This window comes from Nuphar pumila, chromosome 4 (genome assembly GCF_984573655.1).
Source record: "Nuphar pumila chromosome 4, dmNupPumi1.hap1.1, whole genome shotgun sequence".
Classification (NCBI taxonomy): domain Eukaryota; kingdom Viridiplantae; phylum Streptophyta; class Magnoliopsida; order Nymphaeales; family Nymphaeaceae; genus Nuphar; species Nuphar pumila.
The window spans coordinates 107,579,995-107,603,216 of NC_143252.1; the positions used below are offsets into that span (position 1 = coordinate 107,579,995).

Here is a 23,222-nt window from a genome sequence, read left to right on the forward strand (position 1 = left end):
CCTATCGGTGTCTCTACTTGATACTTTATTTTTAGAGGTACTGGTAAAACAGGTAATAGTGCAGCAAAAATAGGGGTGATGAAACTATGTGTAGCACCTGAATCAAATAGAACATGTGCACTAACACCAGAAATTTGGAGTGTACCTTCCACCACGTCAGGGCTAGTCAAGGCTTCCTGCAGAGTCGCTGCATAAACTCGTCCTGGAGCAACTGGTTTCTCCCTGGGTTTTGCTCCTTCTCCCTGTACTGGCTGGGGACATTTCTTTGCAATGTGTCCCATTTGATCGCAATTGTAGCATTTAATATTCTTTTCATCACAACGACCTTCATGCTTGAAGCCGCAAGTCCTACAGTTGTTGCCCTTGGAAGGCGCTCCTCGATATCGAGGTTTCTTAGCTTCTGGTTGTTCCGGCTTCTTCCCCTGTTGCTTATTGTTGTTTTCTGCACTGCTTCCCTCCTGTGGCTTCGAAGATCTGTCGTTGCCTTGCCTCTTCTTGAAAAACCTTCTGGACGACGAACTAGTTTGTCCTTGTTGTACTTGCTTAGGTTTCTCTTGTATCTTCGATTTTGTTGTTTGAGTATCCCAAAACTCGTACCGAGATGCCATCTCCACCAACCTGTCGAACCTACAAATTTACAGAGGTCCCACCATCCTCAGAATTTCAGGTTTTAATCCGCGCTCATATAGCTTGCATTTTTGCTTCTCAGTAGATACTAAAGCCTTCACAAATCTGGATAATGAATTGAACTTTGCGGTGTAGGCTACTAGACTCATACTTCCCTGTTTGAGCTTTCTAAATTCTTCTTCTTTCTCCATCCTCTCGATCCTGGGAAAGAATTGTCTGTAGAACTTGTTCCTAAAGGTAATCCAGGAAACAAACTCTCCACTTCCCAGGACATCTCTGATGGATCGCCACCAGTACTCAGCATCCTCAATTAAGTTTAATGCCGCGACCCATGCTTTCTGGTCCTCTGGGCACTGTATCACATCCAGTGCTTTCTCCGCTTGCATCATCCATTTCTCTGATGCTACTCCTCCAGGAGTTCCGTCGAATGTGGGCACTCTCATATTCTTGAACTTCTCAGCCCAAGAATTGCTTCCTGATGCTACTTGGTTTTGACTTTGATGTAGTGAATTTTGTAATAGCTCATACAAAATTCTTTCTGTGGTATAGCCGGGAGGCACACCACTACCAACTGTAGCACGTTCGTGTCGAGGTGAAACTGGTGAAACACCTCCACCTTATGCTCCCATGCTCCTTGGAGGGAGACTATCTGATGTGTGTGGAGACACATGACCAATGAGGCTTGCAACACTTCTCCTTGCAGAGCCCTCACTCACATGCCTTGCTTGAGAAGGGCCTGCTTGTCTCTTACTTACTTGAGAACCTCTTGACTGGTACGATGTTCCCTGACGAGTCCTCATACTGCAAATATGAATAAAGTGATTACTAAAGTTTACGTTTGCTTCCACACAAGTTTGCACATTTGTCGTAAGAACTTACTATTTACTAATAAAAACAATATTTTTACAACTTTTCACGGGTTCTTCCGTAATACAACCTGCTACTTACTGCTATCACTAGGCAACCATAGGCCTTTATTACATGATTTAAACAAAAACAAGCACTAAGGTGTCGGGGTACGAGGGGTGTAAGTAGGTTCTTCTTCTTCCTCGGAGTCTGAAGGAACCCTAACTGGTGTCGGCACTGCCATGTTGTTAAGAGCATGTAAGTATGTGTGCCTATTCATATGTCTCCTGCCTCTCCTCAGTAAGGCCATTCCTCGAAGCAGTTGCACTGATTCTCTTATTTGTTCATTCTCCATGTCATTAGTGCCCCTACCTTGTTGCACCATCGACCCTTGAACACCCTCATGACCGGATGCACTGGCTTACTTCTGACTTCTCCCGCTACTGGTAACATTGCTTGGTCCTGCCCTATATTGGCCGAAACGAGACGTGCCGCAGCCCAAGCAACATGCTGCAGCTCCCCTACCACCTCGATTTTCCAGTGAACCTCTTCGGACGTGCCTATATGGAGGACGTCCTCGTGACCCTGGCGATTCTCCAACGGATGGTTGGGGTGGTACTACTTCTAGCTCTCGATCATTGTACCCCCAGTTGTTGATTATGACTGAAACTGGGGCTGGAGAAAGAACGGGAGGTGTCATACTCCTCATTGCCCTAGTGACGTCAATCATGGCCGTCACGAAGAGCGAAAGGACAACAACCATCTGATCAGTCTGGATCACTTCAGGATGCCTCTGCCTCCCAAAGCTCCTACCGCCTCTACGGTCGCTCTCGTTGCCACTATCATTGTTAGTATCCATTCCTACTAACAAGAGGCACTCATAAGTTCAAGACCTTTCTATGACTCTTTTGCCACATATTTCTTTGGATGGTTGTAATTATTGTTCTTTTAGGACCTTCAACTTAATTCAAATTCAAACAAAATTCTTCCTCTACAATCCAATTTTTCTTATTGAAACTTAGCTCTGATACCACTTGTAACGACCCGATCCGGGGTCTCTCGAGCCCGGGTTCGTGGACGTTAGTTCCCAGAGAGAAATTACTCAATAATCTCAAAACAATAGCTCAAAATCGTGCCAGAAATTTTTTTTTATTATTCAATACTTGAAGGTCCATACATCCATTTACAATACCATAACCATCCAAAGACAAAAGCAGAATAAAAGTAAAGGAAAACCATACTTTTGATATGGCTGATGTGGCAGAGTCGTACTAAGTCCTGTGAGTGATGGCAACAGTCCCTGAACCTACAGTTGCAACCAAAAGAATGGGGTGAGTCTACAACCTAGTAAGATTTCATTTACAAATAGACACGACCATTGCAACTGTAGTGAGCTCTAAGCTCCTAGTCTTTGTTTAGTTTGCTACTTATGCACACATGTTAGTTATGAGTTTTACCCCCTTTACCGTATCTCTATTATCATTTTCAAACACCTCTTCTACTCTAATCGGCTATTTTGGACATAGCCTCATCGGGCGTAGCAACCCATGTAGACAACTCAGAGTCTACAATGTTGGCCAGACTTATGAACCACTCACAAACAACGTAGTCCAAACCGACCCAGACTGCGGGCACAGGTGCTGCAGCAGCTCGCCGGTTGCAAGCCGGGAGCGAAGAGACTCAAACGATAGCTAGCCGAAGACCCAGGGTGGCTATACCTGCCCCCAAGGTGTCTCAAGGAGCTATACCTGCCCCCAAGGTTTTGTGGTTCATGCTACCTCCTACATGTGTCTAGTGGGCAATGTTTTAACCCCTAAGGGTCACCTAGAAACGTCTGAGATATTCTCAGGTTGCTCAAGAGGTACACACCTCCACATTGCCCCAAACCATGCCTCCTAGTAGAGTTCCCATTATACACAGGGTAGTCATCCTATACACAACTTTTACTCAACCTTCACATCTTGGAGTCAGTGCGTTATACAATCATCAATGTATATCCACTAACTACGTTTTAACACATGTTTACATGTCTAAACTATTAAGGATGACAACCCACCACAGATTAATTCACGACACTTACAATGCCCCTCCCAAGGCATAAGCGTGACATTTTCCAAGGTAATACCTATCCTTTGAATCTGGAACTCTACCCTCAATTTTCACATAACACATCAATCTCATACATGCAATCATGTCATGCCACTTTTATTTCATAACTCAGAAAATATGCATGATCAGGTTTAAGCATCACACTTGAACTTTAAAGATTCCTAGGCATGCAAAACAGAGTCTCTTTACAATAAACAAAACTATCATACTTGAAGCACATGAAATCATATATAAAGATGCCTAAACTAATTAGCATGTGTTTTAATCAACTAAGGAGAAATTTGCAAATGTTCACTTACCTGGAACGCTTAAATTCCAATTGCAACACTTGATCTGAAAACAACGAATACCTCATATTATCAAAATTACCAAAACACCCTTAAACTTAATTGTCAAACTCTGACTCCATTCTTTCAGAGTTTGTTCACACATCCCCTACTAATAGACTCTACCCAAGCAGTAGAATCCATGGATTCGAGAATCACATGGATCTGACTTCGGGGCACTTAGTTATGCCATGTATGCTTTGTAAGCGTATCAAGGGCAAAATGGTCTTTTTGCTCTTTCAATGACTTCTAAGTCATCTTTACTTCATGCTACTTTAAGATCCACATCCATAATAAAATTTGACCACTTAGGTCTTCAACTCAACTATGATTTGGATCATGGATTCGGTATTCTTGATCCAAACCTGCTTGAAAAGGGTTTGTCTCGATCTAAATCAGGTCGTCTAATCGAATCCAACTTGAGTTTTGGGTCCAAACTGAGATCCAAACCCGAATCCAATTTGTAATGGAAAAATCGAGTCTTCGCTACTTCGATTTTTCCACCGTACTCGATGAATCAATCGCACACGCATCCGATTTGTCTCGGTCTAGACTTAGTCGGTCTGACCCCATATTGGGTCCACCTTTAGTCTGGGCCGAAACGGTATACCATTACAAATCCGACTCGATCTGCTAATTAATTCAGACTCGACTCGATCTGAATAGACCGAGACGGTCTGTCACAACACGCACCTCCTGACTCGGTTTTTTTTCTTTCGTTTGGCTTGGTCTGGACACACCCAGACTGAGTTACCAAGAAAATAGACCCCGACTAGGTCTGTCCAGACCTAGTCGGTCTGCCAAAGCACTCATGGCTCAGTTTGCGCTGACCTGGCTCAGCCTGAGTCATGCCCGAACCGAGCAGTGTGGGTGACTCGGTCTGCAGGCCCTGCATATATATATTTTTTCTCTCTGCAACAGTTCTGACAACATCATTGTTGTCGAACTGCTGCAACCTCTGCAGATAGGCCGATGCCTGCGGTGATGAGGGCAGCGGCCAAACCTCCTGCCTTCTTGCGGCAGGCGGTTCTCCCTTCCCCGTTTTCATCACCAGTGGGTGACAACAGCAGAGGGAAAATCCCTCTATCACTCTCCTTCTTCTATTGAAATGCAAGGATAGAGTTCTCCCTGTCCCTGTTTTGCTGCAACTCACCGGCAACTGTGAGGTTGCCGGCGACCCCCGTGTTTAGACAACCAATGAGAAGCAACAACAGAGGGGAAACCCCTCTGGCGTTCTCCTTCTATTGCAAGGCAGGGACATGGTTCTCCCTGACCCTATTTTGTTGCAACTCACCGGCAACTGTGAGGTTGCCGGCAACCCCCATGTTTAGCCAACCAACGAGAGGGAGAGGCTTACCTGACGGCGACCGACGACGGCTGCAACACTCCTCCCGATTCTCCCTTCATGCTCCCTCTCTGCTCCTCTGGTGATCGAACAGGAAAATGAGAGGAGCCCCCCCCCCCCCCCCCCCCCATGGCTTTTATAGCCATGGGGGGTTGGTCGGTTACCCACTCCCTCCTTTTGCATTAACAGGGGGCAGCCCGCTTCCTCTCCCACGATCTGCTTCGTGGGAGAGGAAAGGGCGTCGTCCCCCTCTCCTTCCGTACCCCCCGATGGGGGAAGCGTTACAGTAATACTCTAAACCGGTCTCTGCAGTAGTGAACCAGTCTCAGTTATCTGAGAACCGGTTCTCGAGAGATCCAGATCGGTTCAGAAACAGGTTGAACTGGCTGAACCGGTTCATACCCAGTTATAGTTTATCCGGATCCGGTTTTGTCAAACTGACAGATCCAAAACCATATAATCCAGTTTTAATCAGATTTTGGATCAGTCACTGAAAGAATTGGGTCCGACTTACCAGGATCCGATCCAGAGAATGTTTTCAGATTCGGGATCTAAGACCCGAAGATCTGAAGTGGGACCCAACCCGGTTTATCTTCATGGGTCGGTACGGGTCATCAGATCCATGTCTGAACCGCTACCCGATCCAAAGAGACTTTATGGATAGGATGTGGTTCCAGAGATCCAAAAACAAATCTCACAGACCCGATCCGAATCCAAAAACATAATGGGTCAGGGTCATATGGATTTGGATCCATTACCCGAGAAATGAATCCGATCCAAAAAAATTTCTTGGATCGGGTCAGATAATATGGATTGAATCTAATCACGGATCTGATCCGGACCCAAAATCCATGCAGGTCAGGGATCTAAATAGAAACGGGTCCCCCATCCGAATCCGATCTGAATCAACTTTATGGATCAGATTCGGGTGGGGCGGGTTCGGTTCAGAAAATGAACCCGACCCGAAATGGTTTAAAAAGAAGCCTTATACGTGAAATGGGGTTTTTCAAACCCTATTTGCATTTTCTTCTCCAGTCGTAGAGCGGAATGGCTGCCGTCGGCCCCGACGGTCTGACAATCCCACGATTGCCGGCGATCTGTAAGGTAACCGGTGGAGTTCCACCACCGTCAGTGACCCGACAGTCACTTTCTTTCGACGGTGGGGGAAAAACCAACTAGTGATGCCGGCTGCCGAGCTCCGACGACTCGATAGTCGCTGGTGGAAGCAGAGTCGGCTCTGCAACACCCAGATGGAGAAGGAGGCCACGGGCAGCCGACGCACCCTGCCCGATTAAAAACTCCCAAAATTTGAGGCAAGCCTCCTTGTTTTTTTTTTGTCCTGTCACCCAATGGCGACAGTCGTCGGCGACCAGCTGCAGCGTCGCCCCACGACGACCTGCATTGCTGGACGATCGGAAAACACACCCCGCAGCGAAAACGGGGTGTGGGCCCATAACCCATTGTTGGGATATCTACTGTCCGGCTTTGTCGACTCCTGAAAAGCGGTGGCCTTGCGTAAAGACAGAAAACACAGAGCAAAAATACAGGGGAAGCATACCTGATCCGGCCATTTGGATACTGTGGTTACCGAAAATGGAGGTTGCCGAAGGTTCTCTGCTCAGTCGGGCTACAACCAGCACAAGCGCAGGCTTCCTCAGGCAGCCGGTGAGTAGACCTGTACTCCTCGTCACAGGGTCGCTCATGATACCCTATATTTATAAAACATAGGGTGAGAACGGTTTGCATAACCGTTCCCCTTTATCGTATGCTGATTTATCGGATGGATCATTCCTAATGTGGGGATGTATCCACATCGTGAATAACCACCACGTCAATCGTGGTGGTTAATCCAACATCTATTACATCACAAAATTGGGCTTGATGGGAAAAGCTACAACCTACAGGAGAATCAAGAAAGCTTCTACATCTTCAAAGAATCATCACTAGCTCATGAAAAATCAAAATTGATATTTCAGCTATGGATATTTCAGCTATGGATAATTATGCGCATCTATATGTTTACTTTTGCATATATCATAATGACAGTACATATTTATACTTGTTTGAGAGCCTTGCATTGGGATGGAAACACCATTTTCATGTGTTGCCACAATATGGTGTCGAGGATGGATTTTGCCAAAATCACCTCCTTGTGAATGACATTGAAATGTGATGTTGGGCTGCCAATTTCATTCCCGATGCAGTGTTTTAGCAACACCACTGCTCCCGAACCGTCAAAGAGCATGAAAGCACTGAGCGTTAAGGAAAGATACAAACTATCCATATATCACAATATTGATAGATCGAATAAAGCACTGAGCATTTTTTAGGTCCCTCAAGCTTCCATTGGTCAAGTTTCAACTATTTTTTAAATTTATTTTTTTTCTCTGCAATAATTTCTTGGCTTTCTTGCTGAAACTTAGATTTGTACTTTGGATATGCAGCCTGAATGGTCCAATCCAAACTGAATTATTGAGAATCTTGGCCGCACATTAGTACGACAGCATTGATTTGCAGTTAAAAGGCACAGAAAACAATGGCAAATACCAACAATAACAACTTCCATGAACAAATTATTCAGTTGCAGAAGGGATATTAAATATTCTCCATATTTTTCATTTATTACACAGATAAAGCGCACTCGGTTTCGAAGATCCTCGACAAATACTGCCACATATTGAATCAGATTTCAGTTTAGTTTTGTTGTAAGTGGAATAACCAAAATCACCATGATGCCATGCCTAAGGCCATAAAAATCCATCAAAAGATAACAAGAAGCACAGCCTATATAACACGTCACGGATTGGCATGGCCCCTTACCTTCTTGTAGTGTGTGGGGTCCCACTTTGTAATAATAACATTTGAAAAATCAGCACAAAAGTTGATGCTGCACTTAGAAATACATATCTTTATTGAAGAAATTTTCAAATCCCAACCACCATTGTCAATAAAAATAATGTTAAACAGCCACACATTCTTGTGAACAAGATATCAACTCAGAGCTATGCACCATATATTTATTCTTTTGTTTTAATGTCAAAATTGGTGAGTTGAGAATCATTTGACAGTGGAGCACAAAACAAAGGAATCCATTAACTTTACAAAAACTAACTATGGATAAAACAAGTAGACATGTTATTTATTACTTCTAATGAAAGCCAAAGATCCTTGCAAGGTGTACAATTTGTTTTGCTATCAAAGCACACAATGAGTCATGATAATTATGCACAGTCATGCTTGATTGAAAAACTCTGCTCTTATCTATTGCCATCCATTGCAAGCAAACCATTTGGCTTTCTCATGAGAAGGGCAAATTAATTAGGTAATACAGGTTGTCTTGTGCTCTGTGCATGGATGTATCCATGCCAGCATTGGATTGCCAAGGTTGAATTTGAATGCAACAAAGTCTAAGCTATCTTTTTTTTTTCTCATTTATTACATGCACCCGAATTCCGAGTTCTGACAGCGCACTGGTCTTAGCCTATAGTACTTAAGGTCGCTGTCCTGATGACTGTGATAGTATAAAAATCTATAGGTGCCCTTCTCGACCTTGAGAGAGCCTCTTGCTTTGCCTTGCAGAAAGGGGCGTCTAGACGGGAACTCAAACTTGAAGTCAGGGGAGGCCTCCCTATATATGAGCTTGATACCATGTGGGCAAGCCCATGCGGTCAATTGTGAGCTATCTTTGGTTCTTGAATATTAGAGTACTAAAATAAAACACTCAAAATCTTAGTGGCAGTGAAATTAATCCTTGGATGCTGCTGCAGATACAGATTTTCAACCTTGGAATCCCTAATAGTAATGACAATCTCAACATAGCAGAAAAGGAAAAGATATCATTGCAAAGAAATGCTCCAGATCCCTTTAGGAGAAAAGACTCAAATATCACCAGGAAGAAAAATACTTGGTTCTGTTAAATCTCCTGTAATTTGGAATCACATAAGATTTAGAAAGGGATTCTCATTTGAAGAGTACCTTTTTTTTTGGCTTATAACTTGATAAGCAAGCTTCATAAAAAAAGCATAATCCTAAAAATGTGATTTAGAAAGTGAATCTCATTTGTGTGAGATTTACTTTCTCATGAGATCTCATAAAATTTTGAAAGTGAATCTCTTTGAAGCGGTATTTTCACTTTTCAAAAACACAACCAAACGTACCCTTACTCTAGCTTGACATGTCAATGTGATGGGTCCAAGCAGACTTACAAGCAAATTTGGATAAACTTTGGACCAACTATTTTTGGTCAAAGCTATGCATGTTTCTTTCATCCTGTACTACAATTTTTTTAATTAAATTTTGCATAACATGGTTAATAATGGATCAAAATTGGTTATTTTAATATTCATTTAAAAATATTGTCCTTATAACATCCATTCAAGAGATTAATGGTCAAAATCAAACACCCCATGTGATTGGTTTCATGCAATTCAAAGATAATGACGTTTAGTCACTGAATTGGACAAGATAGACAAATTCTTTTGGTTTCTTGATTGTGATTTCTGCATTGTGTACAAACTATCGGTGCTGCATACTGACTGTAGCATCGTTCAACTTGATGAGTTGTGGAGCCTGATTCATAGTTTTTGCCCTTACAGAAGGGGGTTTGGGGGCTCCTCCCAACGTGGGTAGCATCATTCAACTTGATGAGTTGTGAAGCCTGATTTAGAGTTTTTGCCCTTACAGAAGGGGGGTTCGGGGGCTCCCCCCCCGGCGCGGGTCCCGCTGCGCGGTCAGCGAGCGGGGGTCCGAGCATGAGATGCCCTGTTCGGAGGGGTAACATATAACCTCTTCAGACAGTAGAGGGTGGTGTATGTTCTCCCCCGATGATTCACGGTTTGTAGTATTTTCGGGTCTCCAACGAGCCCAACAACGATTTATAGTGTTATCCGGCCTTCCAACAACAATTTGTAGTATTGTTGGGCCTTCCTATAACGATTTGTAGTGTTTTCGAGTCTCCAACCAGCCCCACAACGATTTATAGTGTTATTCGGTCTTCCAACAATGATTTGTAATATCTTCCGCAAATCACTATAGCGATTTGTAGTATTTTTGGGTCTCCATGAAGCCCCACAACGATTTATAGTGTTGTTGGATCTCACTATAGCGATTTATAGTGTCTTCCGCAAATCACTATAGCGATTTGTAGTGTTATTCAGTACGCAAATCGCTGTAAATTGCTATTCGAATTAGGACCAACTTGTCAGGGTCATATCTCCCTAATCGGAGGTCATATTCTAAATTCGTAAAAAGTAGTGTCTTCGTTATTGAGTCCAGTTTATTCTTGTAAATTTTCAGTGATTTCTATGATCATTTCATTCCCTATTTTAACTAAAAATCAGACCCCTATTATTATGTGTTGTGCAACCCAAAAATACTACAAATCGCTATAGTGAATTGCAGAAGACACTACAAATCGTTGTTGGAAGACCATATAACACTATAAATCGCTGTGGGGCTTGTTGGAGACCCAAAAACACTACAAATCATTGTTGGAAGACCTGATAACATTATAAATCGTTGTTGGGCTCGTTAGAGACCTGAAAACACTATAAATCGCTGTAGAAAGGCCCGACAATACTACAAATCGTTGTTGAAAGATCGGATAACACTATAAATCGCTGTGAGACTTGTTGGAGACCCAAAAACACTACAAATCGCTGTAAGGGCAAAAACTATGAATCAAGCTCCACAACTCATCAAGTTCAACGATGCTACCCACGCTGGGAAGAACCCCAAACCCCCCTTCTGTAAGGGCAAAAACTCTGAATCAAGCTCCACAATTCATCAAGTTGAATGATGCTATCCACGCTGGGAGGAGCCCCTAAACCCTCCTCCTCTAAGGGAAAAAACTCTGAATCAAGCTCCACAACTCATCAGGTTGAATAATGCTACCCACGCTGGGAGGAGCCCTCAGACCCCTCTTCTGTAAGGGTAAAAACTCTGAATCAGGCTCCACAACTCTTCAAGTTGAATGATGCTACCCACGCTGGGAGGAGCCCCCAGACCCCTCTCCTGTAAGGGTAAAAACTTTGAATCAGGATCCACAACTCATTTAGTTGAATGATGGTACCCACGCTAGGAGGAGCCCCCAAACCCTCCTCCTGTAAGGGTAAAAACTCTGAATCAGGCTCCACAACAGTCAATGTGCAGGTCAGTCGATGCTTGATGGAGCAATGTAGGATCTTCTGCTGGATGTGCACAGAAGCAGAAAGAGAAGGGAGAGAGAGTGAGAGAGTTGATGTTCATGGCCTCCTCCAGGGAAAATTTCTTTCTCAGATAATCCTGCAGTGCAGAGACTGGGTCTTAAATAATCATCTTCGGGGCACTTAAGTCTTTACAACCACTCCTTTTGTAGAATCGTCATTTTTTTTGGCACTAATGGAGGAGAGGGTACTTAAGTCTTTGCAATCGCATCAAACTCCAACGCTAATTAATGTTGACAAATATGGGGATACGAGACGCACATGCTTAAATACGTGGTGCTTTTTGGGACCCCCGAGCATGAGATGCCCTGTTTGGGGGGGTAACATATAACCTGCTTGGTTCAAAAAGCCATGTTAACAAAGGAGATAAATGTCGGCAGTGTGGAAATCAGCAATTTTAGGGTACAAGTGTAATCACATTCCACATTTTGCACCTGATTTCCCTTTATCTCTTTGGTACAACCTGTCATGTGGGGTCCAACAAAAGATGGAAGGTAGACTAGGTGCAGCTGTACACTAAAGTGTGCAATGTAATTACACCCGATCTGCCATCCTAAGTACATGCCCAACATTATGCGAGTCGTGAATATGTCTTAGACGTTAGGGAGTGTTTGTCTATCACGGAAAGTGGTTTGCTTTCCACAGAAACGCTACGGTGGGTGTAAGTTTCCGTAGGGCCCACAGTGGAAACCTGTGTTTTGAAGGAAAATCATTTACGGACATGCCATTTTACATGCTGGAGGTGGGTTTTCCGCAAAAACGGTTTCAGTGGAGGTCTGATTTATTTTCATGATAGCGGAATCCACAAAAGGGGGTGTTGCGCTACCCCATTCTGTGACATGCAAATGCCCCTTGAAACTATGCAAACGGGTGACAGTATATGATAGTGCTTTCAACTCAATGATACTCTATGGAGACATGTATATAGGTGAATTTATGGTGATTGATGCACACTTGTCTTGGCTCCAAAAGCAAAGCCTAAGTGTTAGATCATGTTCAACATATTTTAATTATTATTTTTATGTATCACTACAAGAAACCTGTGGATTAGTGATGACCTAAATTCGTCGCTAATTTGCCCCTAATCCGTCGTTAAACAACTTATCGACAGATTAACGGTAGATTAACGACGGACATCTTTCATCACGAATTTTCGACGCTAACTCGCGACGAAATATATTTGTCGCCCATTCCTTCGCTAAGTAGCGATTAACTATATCTGTCGTCATTTTCGTCGCTAAGTTGCAACGGAATAACGAATGCCAACATCCGTCACAAGGTCGTCGTTACTATACGACGACTTTGGTTTGGCGGTGTATTTATATTCGTCACTAATCCATTGCTACATTCAATGCTGGTATTAATTAGCGGCCGATATATCCGTCGCTAATCCGTCGCAAACAAGAAAAAAAATAAAAAAAAATATTTGAAAATTAAATATCGAGAAAAATTTCTCGTGATACCATTTATATTTCCTGTACAATTTATATTTTCTGTGAATAAAAAACAAAGTACACATCAAAATACATATAAAAGAAAACTAAAACAATTAATCAATCCACTTTAAAATTCGAAACTTCTAATTATTTACAATTTAACATTTACATTTTTGAAACAAAAAGCAGGTAGAACAAATTCAACACATGAATTTAAACATCGCCAAGATTTTGTGCATCCTCTTGTTCATTGTCTTGATCAGTCCCTTCAGCTCCACTACACTGATTATCGCCAGCAACCTACATAAGAAAAGAAAGGTCAGTATTCATAAACAAAATATATTGAAATAAATTATACTCTATATGTGATTCTATCATCCTCATATGTGCTCTAAGGAAGTAAAAAAATTGTATATGTGATTCTATCATGCTCATATGTGTTCTAAGGCAGTGAAAAAACTATATATGTGATTCTATCATGCTCATACGTGTTATTAAGGCAGTAAAAAAAACTTATATGTGTTTCAATCATGCTCATATGTGCTCTAAGGCAGTAAAAAAAACTATATATGTGATTCTATCATGCTCATATGTGCTCTAAGGCAATAAAAAAACTTTATATGTGATTTTATCATGCTCATATGTGTTCTAAGGCAGACAAAAACCTATATATGTAACTATATCATGCTCATATGTGTTCTACGGCAGTAAAAAAACTCTATATGTGATTCTACCATGCCCATATATGTTCTAAAGTAGTAAAAAAACTTTATATGTGATTCTATCATGCGCATATGTGTTCTAAGACAGGCAAAAAACTGTATATGTGATTATATTATGCTCATATGTGTTGTAAGGCAGTAAAAAAAACTGTATATGTGATTCTATCATGCTCATATGTGCTCTAAGGCAGTCAATAAACTTTATATGTGATTCTATTATGCTCATATGTGTTCTAAGGCAGACAAAAAACTATATATTTAATTATATCACGCTCATATATGTTCTAAGGCAGTCAAAAAAACTCTATATGTGATTCTACCATGCTCATATGTGTTCTAAGGCAGTAAAAAAACTTTATATGTGATTCCATCATGCTTATATGTATTGTAAGGCAGGAAAAAAACTGTATATGTGATTATATCATGCCGATATGTGTTGTAAGGCAGTAAAAAAACTTTATATGTGATTCTATCATGCTCATATGTGTTGTAAGGCAGACAAAAAACTATATATGTGATTATATCATGCTCATATGTATTCTAAGGCAGTAAAAAAAACTCTATATGTGATTTTACCATGCTCATATGTATTCTAAGGCAGTAAAAAAACTTTATATATGATTTTATCATGCTCATATGTGTTCTAAGGTAGGCAAAAAACTGTATATGTAATTATATCATGGTCATATGTGTTGTAAGGTAGTCAAAAAAACTGTATATGTGATTCTATCATGCTCATATGTGCTCTAAGGCAGTAAAAAAACTTTATACGTGATTCTATCATGCTCATATATGTTCTAAGGCAGACAAAAAGCTATATATATGATTATATCATGCTCATATGTGTTCTAAGGCAATAAAAAAAACTCTATATGTGATTCTACCATGCTCATATGTGCTTTAAGGCAGTAAAAAAACTGTATATGTGATTTTATCATGCTCATATGTGTTCTAAGGCAGGCAAATAACTGAATATGTGATTGTTTCATGCTCATATGTGTTCTAAGACTGTCAAAAAAACTTTATATGTGATTCTATCATACTAATATGTGCTCTAAGGCAGTAAAAAAACTTTAAATGTGATTCTATCATGCTCATATATGTTCTAAGGCAGGCAAAAAACTGTTTTTGTGATTCTATCATGCTCATATGTGTTCAAAGGCAGTAAAAAAATTGTATATGTGATTCTATCATGCTCATATGTGTTTTAAGGCAGTAAAAAAACTGTATATGATATTCTATCATGCTCATATGTATTCTAAGGCAGGCAAAAAACTGTATATGTGATTATATCATGCTTATATGTGCTCTAAGGTAGTCAAAAAATTGTATATGTGATTTCATCATGCTCATATGTGTTGTAAGGAAGTCAAAAAAACTATATATGTGATTTTATCATGCTCATATATGCTCTAAGGCAGTCAAAAAACTTTATATGTGATTCTATTATGCTTATATGTGTTCTAAGGCAGACAAAAAACTATATATGTGATTATATCATGCTCATATGTGTTCTAAGGCAATAAAAAATACTCTATATGTGATTCTACCATGCTCATATGTGTTCTAAGGTAGTCAAAAAACTGTATATGTGATTCTATCATGCTCATATGTGTTCTAAGGCAGGCAAAAAACTGAATATGTGTTTATATCATGCTTATATGTGTTCTAAGGCAGTAACAAAAGCTTTATATGTAAATCTATCATGCTCATATATGCTCTAAAGCAGTAAAAAAACTATATATGTGATTCTATCATGCTCATATGTGTTCTAAGATAGGCAAAAAACTGTTTTGGTGATTCTATCATGCTCATATGTGTTCAAAGGCAGTAAAAAAACTGTATATGTGATTCTATCATGCTTATATGTGCTCCAAGGCAGTCAAAAAACTGTATATGTGATTCTATCATACTCATATGTGTTCTAAGGCAGACAAAAAACTGTATATGTGATTATATCATGCTCATATGTGCTCTAAGGTAGTCAAAAAAACTGTATATGTAATTCTATCATGCTAATATGTGTTCTAAGGCAGTCAAAAAACTATATATGTGATTTTATCATGCTCATATGTGCTCTAAGATAGTAAAAAAAATGTATATGTGATTCTATCATGCTCATATGTGTTCTAAGGCAGGCAAAAAAATGTATATGTGATTCTACCATGCTCATATGTGTTCTAAGGCAGTTAAAAAACTTTATATGTGATTCAATCATGCTCATAAGTATTCTAAAGGCAGTAAAAAAACTGTTTTTGTGATTCTATCATGCTCATATGTGTTCAAAGGTAGTAAAAAACTGTATATGTGATTCTATCATGCTCATATTTGTTCTAAGGTAGTAAAAAAAATGTATATGTGATTCTATCATGCTCATATGTGTTCTAAGGCAGTAAAAAAACTGTATATGTAATTCTATCGTGCTCATATGTGTTCAAAGGCAGTAAAAATATTATACTGAAATATTATATAAAAGGTCAGTATTGATAAACAAAATATGCTGAAATAAATTATATTGAATGCACCTAAGTTAAGACAATCAAAGTTATATGAAATCTAACAACATGCAATATATCACATGAAACTTTTATACTTGAGAGGCACCTGCAATCGAAGTTCTCATGTTCTGCAAAAAACTGTTGAACTCATGTCAGAGAACGTCGACAATTGTTTTATGGAAGTAGTCACGCATTGTGTTCTTAACGATCTGGCGTATATCATCACCGGAAAAAATAGGATGCTTGGAGTTGATGTCGACAGGAGAAGTCTGTGAGCCGTGACTGGCGGAAGCAACGACTGGTGAGGTGTTCATATTACTCTCAAACTCGAACACACGACCCTTTTTTGGTTCATCTGCTGCAGTCACCCATGCTGTTGGATCAAATGATGGATGCTGAATAGAGTCATCGTCATATCGCTCTACTATCTGTTGCTCATATGCCTCCTACAAAATAATGTTTACAGTATGCATTAATAATTAAGAATTATAATATTTATGATAACTTGTATATTATAATGATGATTAATACAATAAATATATACCGTTGTCGTTCTCGCCTTCTCTGATACAAACTCTCCCGTGGTCTTAAGTTTATGTGTTTCAACAAACACATCCTTGTATGGCACAATGCCTATTTTTTATGTTTCTTGCGAAGTGAAATGATAAAATATTTAGTTAACAGGTTTGCAACAATACTTATAAAATTGACAATATATATATATATATATATATATATATATATATATATATATATATATATATTGATAAGTTACCATTTTCTTCAGGTGGCTCCCAAAAGTCCTAGATTCACCTGTGTGTAGATGGGCTTCGGGCATTTTCGCTCGATTTTGTGCAGCCTTCGCTGAGCGGTTTCGAAATGCATCCCCCGCCCACTTGTCGCACATCTCTCCCAATAATCTCTCCTGACAATAATAGGGTCATGACTCTTCCACTGTAGTGGATCATCTATTCCGCCAGATGCTTTTTTTGCTGCAGTCTTTATATTGTGCAACATGTCTGCAAATTGATTGGCAACCACCTTCTACCACACCTTCATTGCATCATTTTACTCCATCGTAGTCATGAAGTGATTCAATGTCTATATATATTTTCAGAAAGTTAATAGACATGACTATAACAAAAAATTAAATATGAAACACATTAACTATGACAAACAACTGTATACCGTGAATGATGACCACAATCTGTCTATCACCTCTTTTGGATACTCTTTCCATTGAGCGACCGGTCCTGGTAGATGTTGAAGTAGTGAATTCTTAATATCGTGTACTACTTCTTGTGGCTCAAACCTCATGCTGCACATGAATTGGTACACAATAAATATCAATATACAATATTTATAAGATATGCAATAAGTGAAAATGAAATACTTATGATCGATTATCGATATACACTATTCGAATGAGTCTTCTTGTGCCACACTGAGAAGACTTTGCATCTTGTGTTGGCTCCTGACTTGTATGATCAACTGGTGTAGGTGGGTCATGTACAGGTGAAACATCATCTGTAAAAAAATACGTTAGAAATTCTCAGAATGCGCATTTCAACTAATCAAGCATCCAATTAGTTAAATGATATACCTATCAAAGGAGCCCGTGAAGATGAAGGCTGAGCCTGACTACTACTGGATGAACGACCACTGTAAGCTCTACGAACCATATTCTAACAAATAAAAAATGTCATGCAATACATTCAAATTATTTTAAATCATTTACATCAATGCAATACATTTCAATACATTCAAATAATTCAAATCAAGTATTGCAATACATTCAGAATCAATCTCAAAACCTTGATTTTGAATTGAGAATCAAGACCCAATCTTTAGATAGAACTTTGAAGATTTTGAAAAATAAAGGATAAACTTGATTTGAAGCTTGAGTTTTGAAATCAGAAGAAAAATCAAGAATTTCAAAGTTAAATTGAACTTTGAAACTTGATCTGAAATGCTAAATTGAATTTCAAATTGGAAATGAAAATGAATTTGAATTTTTTCAAAGTTAAATTAAACTTTGAAGTTGGGTTTAGATTGAATTTGGAATATAGAAGTGAATTTGAATTTTCAAAGTCAAATGGGACCTTGAAATTGAATTTTGAATTCTGAAATGAGATAGAAATATGAATTGAAATAGAAATTGAAGATTAATTTGAGAAATAAAGAAGATATTTGAAAATATTCTCAACAATCACTTGGATTTTGATTTTTTTTTTTGAAAATATGATGTAATTGTACCCTAGATGATGAATGGATTAAAAGAATTTTAAATTAGATTTTGAAAAGCGTATTTCATTCTTTAAATGAATTGAAATAAGATTGAAGATATAATACATTTCTGACTATGGTCATAAAATGTATTATATAATAATCGTATTTAAATTCAAGTGAAGAATAAAACATATTTTGGTGCCTTTATAGGGTTTAAAATGAAATTAACTCTCAATATATCCTGATTATGGCTATTGATATATATTTTGAGTTAATTTTAAGTTAAACTCTGATAAAGGGAGAAAATATTTAGAAAATATGATGATTTTTGAAAAAAGATCCAGTGTGAATCCAGTGTTATTTCATAAAAGATGAAAATCCTAAGTTTTGTTCACACCTTGACTATGACTATTGATGCAAATCGTCAACTTAGGATTTAATCACATTTTATTAGAATGATGCACGTGTCATTCGTGTTTTCATTCATGAAATTTTTGGAATAAAGAAGAAAAATGGTATGAAACAAGCATTTCTAAAAAAATATACATGCTTATACATTCTATTCTAGGACTGAAATGTAAAGAATTCTCATTAGATCTAAATATTACATTATTGAAATTTTAGATTTAAAATGACATAATCCTAATCTAGAAAGAAAACTTGATACATTATATCTTTCTTGCAAAACAGGGTTAGCATAAGGCAAAGCACAAAATATAAAAAAGGAAAGCTAATGGACTATTTTGGAACTAGAATGTATGTTATATGTGCTCATGAAAACGTAAATATAATGTAATATGTAGGGGATCCAATGATATGAGGTAAAATGTCAAATGAGATGCTATGCAAAATGCGAAATGGGAGAGCACTACAGTGCCTATGCAGATGTATCATTATTGTGAAACTATGTAGTGCAGGGAAGGTGAAGCCTAAATGTAATAGCTAATGACACACTAATGCTGTATGCAAGAACGCAAGCGAATGGTGGTGACAAGATATTACTATGAAGAGATGACTATAGGTAGCCTATTAGTCCCAAAGATTAGCAAAAGTGATGCTCAGCCAATTAGGATAAATCAGAAACTATAGCCAAGACATCCAATCTTAGCTCAACAAATCCTAATTTTACCGTAAATTAGAAACATGAACAAGGCATTCAATTCTCATTACACCTGTCTTTCTAGTCTATTGAGGTAGCAAGTGGGCCACCAGAAAAGGCAATATGATGTCGGCTTTCTTTGTTCTGGTTAACACCATAATCAGTTTAATGTGGGGAAGGGAATTTAAAAGGGTATGAATCCATTACCCGACCAATACATGAGGCATTTTGGCTCAAGCTTATAATGATGAGGGTGTTTGATTAATAAGACAGTAGCCTTCATATGTTAACATCCACAGAGAAATAGGTGAATGACGTCAAATCATCCACAGGACTCTATCGCATGCAAGATGATGAAATGAAACTACTGCTAGAAAGCAAAATATTATTAGGTATTGCTAAACTAAACACCATACATTGCATACAGAGAATATAATGAAACGTGAGCATAGAAAATTAATGGGCTTACTTGGAAATCAGAACACTGGATGCAGTGATGCAATGCGTATGTAATAAAAATGAAAGATGCAGATGAGAGAGGGGGAATGATGCGATGAAGTATGAATCTGAATGAAAATGCAGGTATATGAACCATAACAGTCAGTACACAGAAACAGGGACGTGACTAAAAGAAGAAATAAAGAGGCAAAATGTAATGCAGAGACAATACTAACAGAAAATGAATAAGCATAGGAATACAATGCAGTATCTAGATGCAGAAGGCTAAATCATATAATTGTGCGATCATGGCTGAAGATATCCAAATGAAAATAACTTGGCTAGTGATACTAATGCCAACAAAATGGAAATGAGCAGAATGAGGCGATTGAAGTGAACATCATACAACAGCAAACAAGAACTCAGAAAATAAGAAAGAAGAGTGCTAAATGAGATGCTACATTTGGCTTACCATTGCAGAGAAGCATACAAAATTGTAATAAAAAAAACAAAAAAAAAGAACAGATACTGAGCATCAAACCACAGAGAATAAAACAACGAGGCAGGGGGGTCGCCCCCCTGCCGAAAAAAACAAAACGCGGCAGGGGGTCGCCCCCCTGCCGAAAAAAACAAATGAGGCAGGGGGGCAACCCCCTACCAGAAAAGCAGAGGGGTGACCCCCTGCCCGAATAAAACAACGAGGCAAGGGGGTCCCCCCCTACCGGAAAAAAAAGTAGCAGGGGGGCGACCTCCTGCCCGAATAAAACAACGAGGCAGGGGGACGCCCCCCTGCCGAAACAAACAAAACGCGACAGGGGGTCGCCCCCTATCGGAAAAAACAAACGAGGCAGGGGGCGACCTCCTAGCCGAATAAAACAATGAGGCAGGGGGTCGCCCCCTTGCCGAAACAAACAAAATGCGGCAGGGGGTCACCCCCCTACCGGAAAAAACAAACGAGGCAGGGAGGGCGACCTCCTGGCCAAATAAAACAATGAGGCAGGGGGTCGCCCCCCTTACCGAAAAAAACAAACAAGGCAGGGGGGCAACCCCCTGCCTGAATAAAACAACGAGGCAAGGGGGTTGCCCCCCCTGCCGAAAAAAAAGTGGCAGGGGGGTAACCCCATGCCGGAAAAGCAGGGGGGCGACCCCCTGCCCCAATAAAACAATGAGGCAAGGGGTCGCCCCCCTATCGAAACAAACAAAACGCGAGAGGGGGTCGCCCCCCTGCCGAAAAAAACAAACAAGGCAGGGGGGCGACCCCCTACCGGAAAATCAGGGGGGCGACCCCCTGCCCGAATAAAACAACGAGGCAGGGGTCCCCCCCCCCCCCCCTAACGAAAAAAAAGTGGCAGGGGGGCGACCCCCTGCCCGAATAAAACAACGAGGCAGGGGGTTGCCCCCCTGCTGGAACAAACAAAACGCAACAAGGGGTTTCCCACCCACCCCCCCTGCCGGAAAAGCAGGGGGGCGACCCCCTGCCGGAAAAGCAGGGGGGCGACCCCCTGCCCGAATAAAACAACGAGGCAAGGGGTCGCCCCCCTGTCGGAACAAACAAAATGCGGCAGGGGGTAGCCCCCCCTACCGAAAAAAACAAACGAGGCAGGGGGGTGACCCCCTGCCGGAACAAACAAAATGCGGCAGGGGGTGGCCCCCCCTACCGAAAAAAACAAACGAGGCAGGGGGGTGACCCCCTGCCGGAACAAACAAAATGCGGCAGGGGGTGGCCCCCCCTACCGAAAAAAACAAACGAGGCAGGGGGTGACCCCCTGCCGAAAAAAATAAAAGGGGCAGCCCCCCCCTGTCCGAAAAAAAGAGGGATTTACTTGAAAGACGCTGGGCGGGGAGCGGCAGACCGGGGGGCGACGGGCCAGACGACGGACCGGGGAGCGACGAGCGGCGGGTTGGGGAGTGCGATGGAGGAGTGCATCGGGCGAGTGAGAGAGACGAAACAGGAAAGAGAAAAAGGGCTCTGATTAGGGATTTACGGAAAAATTAGCGATGGATTTGACGACGGCCTAATTCCGTCACAACACCATCATAAATTTACATTACTAGTTAGCGACGAAAGATTTTAGTCGCTAAGTAGTAACGAAAAAACTTCCGTAAGCAAATCCGTCGTTAACCGTCGCATGTGTTGCGACTTAGCGACAAATTAGTTTCTCTCGCTAATCCGCTGCAACATTGCGACGCAAAAATCCATCACCAATATCCGTCGCTAATTAACAATTTTCTTGTAGTGTATTAAAGTTGGCTCAAATATGATGTTTCATACTATTTTTTAAATCATTTATATTTTTATGAAATGTGAGCCATGAAAACTGTTTAATGTCGTAAATAAATTATGTTAAACACATATGTATGGTTAGATTTATTATGTTAAACACATCTATATGGTTAGATTTATCATTTGGTGGCTAGATCTATGAAAACAAAAACTACCACATATATATAAAGTGATGAGTAGCTCCCAAAAGCTTCTCAATAGTTTATATCCTAAACTATTTTAAATACTTCTAAACAAACATAGTTGCATGTGCTTTTTTATGAACCTTTGTAAATGTGTTCATTATCATGAATCCATTAAAATCATGCTTTGGAACAGATCAATTCTACATATTTAAAGACAAAAAAATTAATTAAGTACATGTTTTTTTATATTAAATAACCAATAAAAAAATAAATCAATGAATTCGGAATAAGAAAGCACTAGAAACAGTCTTTTGAAACCGGTTAGGACGGTTTAGGAGGTAAGACTGTTTAAGAGCTTCTCTCTCTCTTTATATATATATATATATATATATATATATATATATTATTTCCATCACTCAATTATGACATTGAGACCTAGTTGACACAAAAGCTTAATTGGGTACATTTTTTAAAGTAACCTATAAAGAATACATCAATGAGTTCGGAATAAAAAAACACAAAAAACATTGTCTTGTGAAACCATTTAGGATGGTTTAAGAGGTAAGTTTGTTTATAAGGGCACATTTGGACGAGAGAAATTTTTTAATAGGAAAAGAAAGTTTTGCCTATGAGAGTTTTTTATACAAGAAGTTTCCCAAATGAAAGTTTCTAGCTTGTTTGTATAGCATGAAAAAAAAACATAGTGAAAAAATGAGAAAAAATGAGAAAGAGGACAAGGGTGGCGGGGAGTGTAAAAATAAATTTTCTGCTAGAAAATATTCCTCCATCTGTCATGCAGGAATGTTTGCTATAAAAAGTGTACATTTTAGAAAAACTTTTTCAGCCAAAAAAGTCTCTCATTTGAAAAGGTCAAAAAATCCATATGAATTTTTCACTTTACATCACTTTTCCTAAATCTTTCTTTCAAACTTGCC

At 39.8% G+C, this 23,222-nt stretch overlaps 1 protein-coding gene across 1 annotated transcript; it reads right to left on the minus strand.

Moving 5' to 3' along the window:
• Positions 1-635: 635 nt before the first annotated feature.
• On the minus strand, positions 636-1,070 carry LOC149840467 (uncharacterized). The gene has a single exon (XM_090005078.1). The coding sequence runs from the start codon at positions 1,068-1,070 to the stop codon at positions 636-638; it is 435 nt and encodes a 144-aa protein (XP_089861204.1).
• Positions 1,071-23,222: the final 22,152 nt, after the last annotated feature.

Excerpts from the sequence above, each read along its gene's own strand:
- LOC149840467 (XM_090005078.1), bottom strand. The coding sequence starts at position 1,070 with ATGAGAGTGCCCACATTCGACGGAACTCCTGGAGGAGTAGCATCAGAG.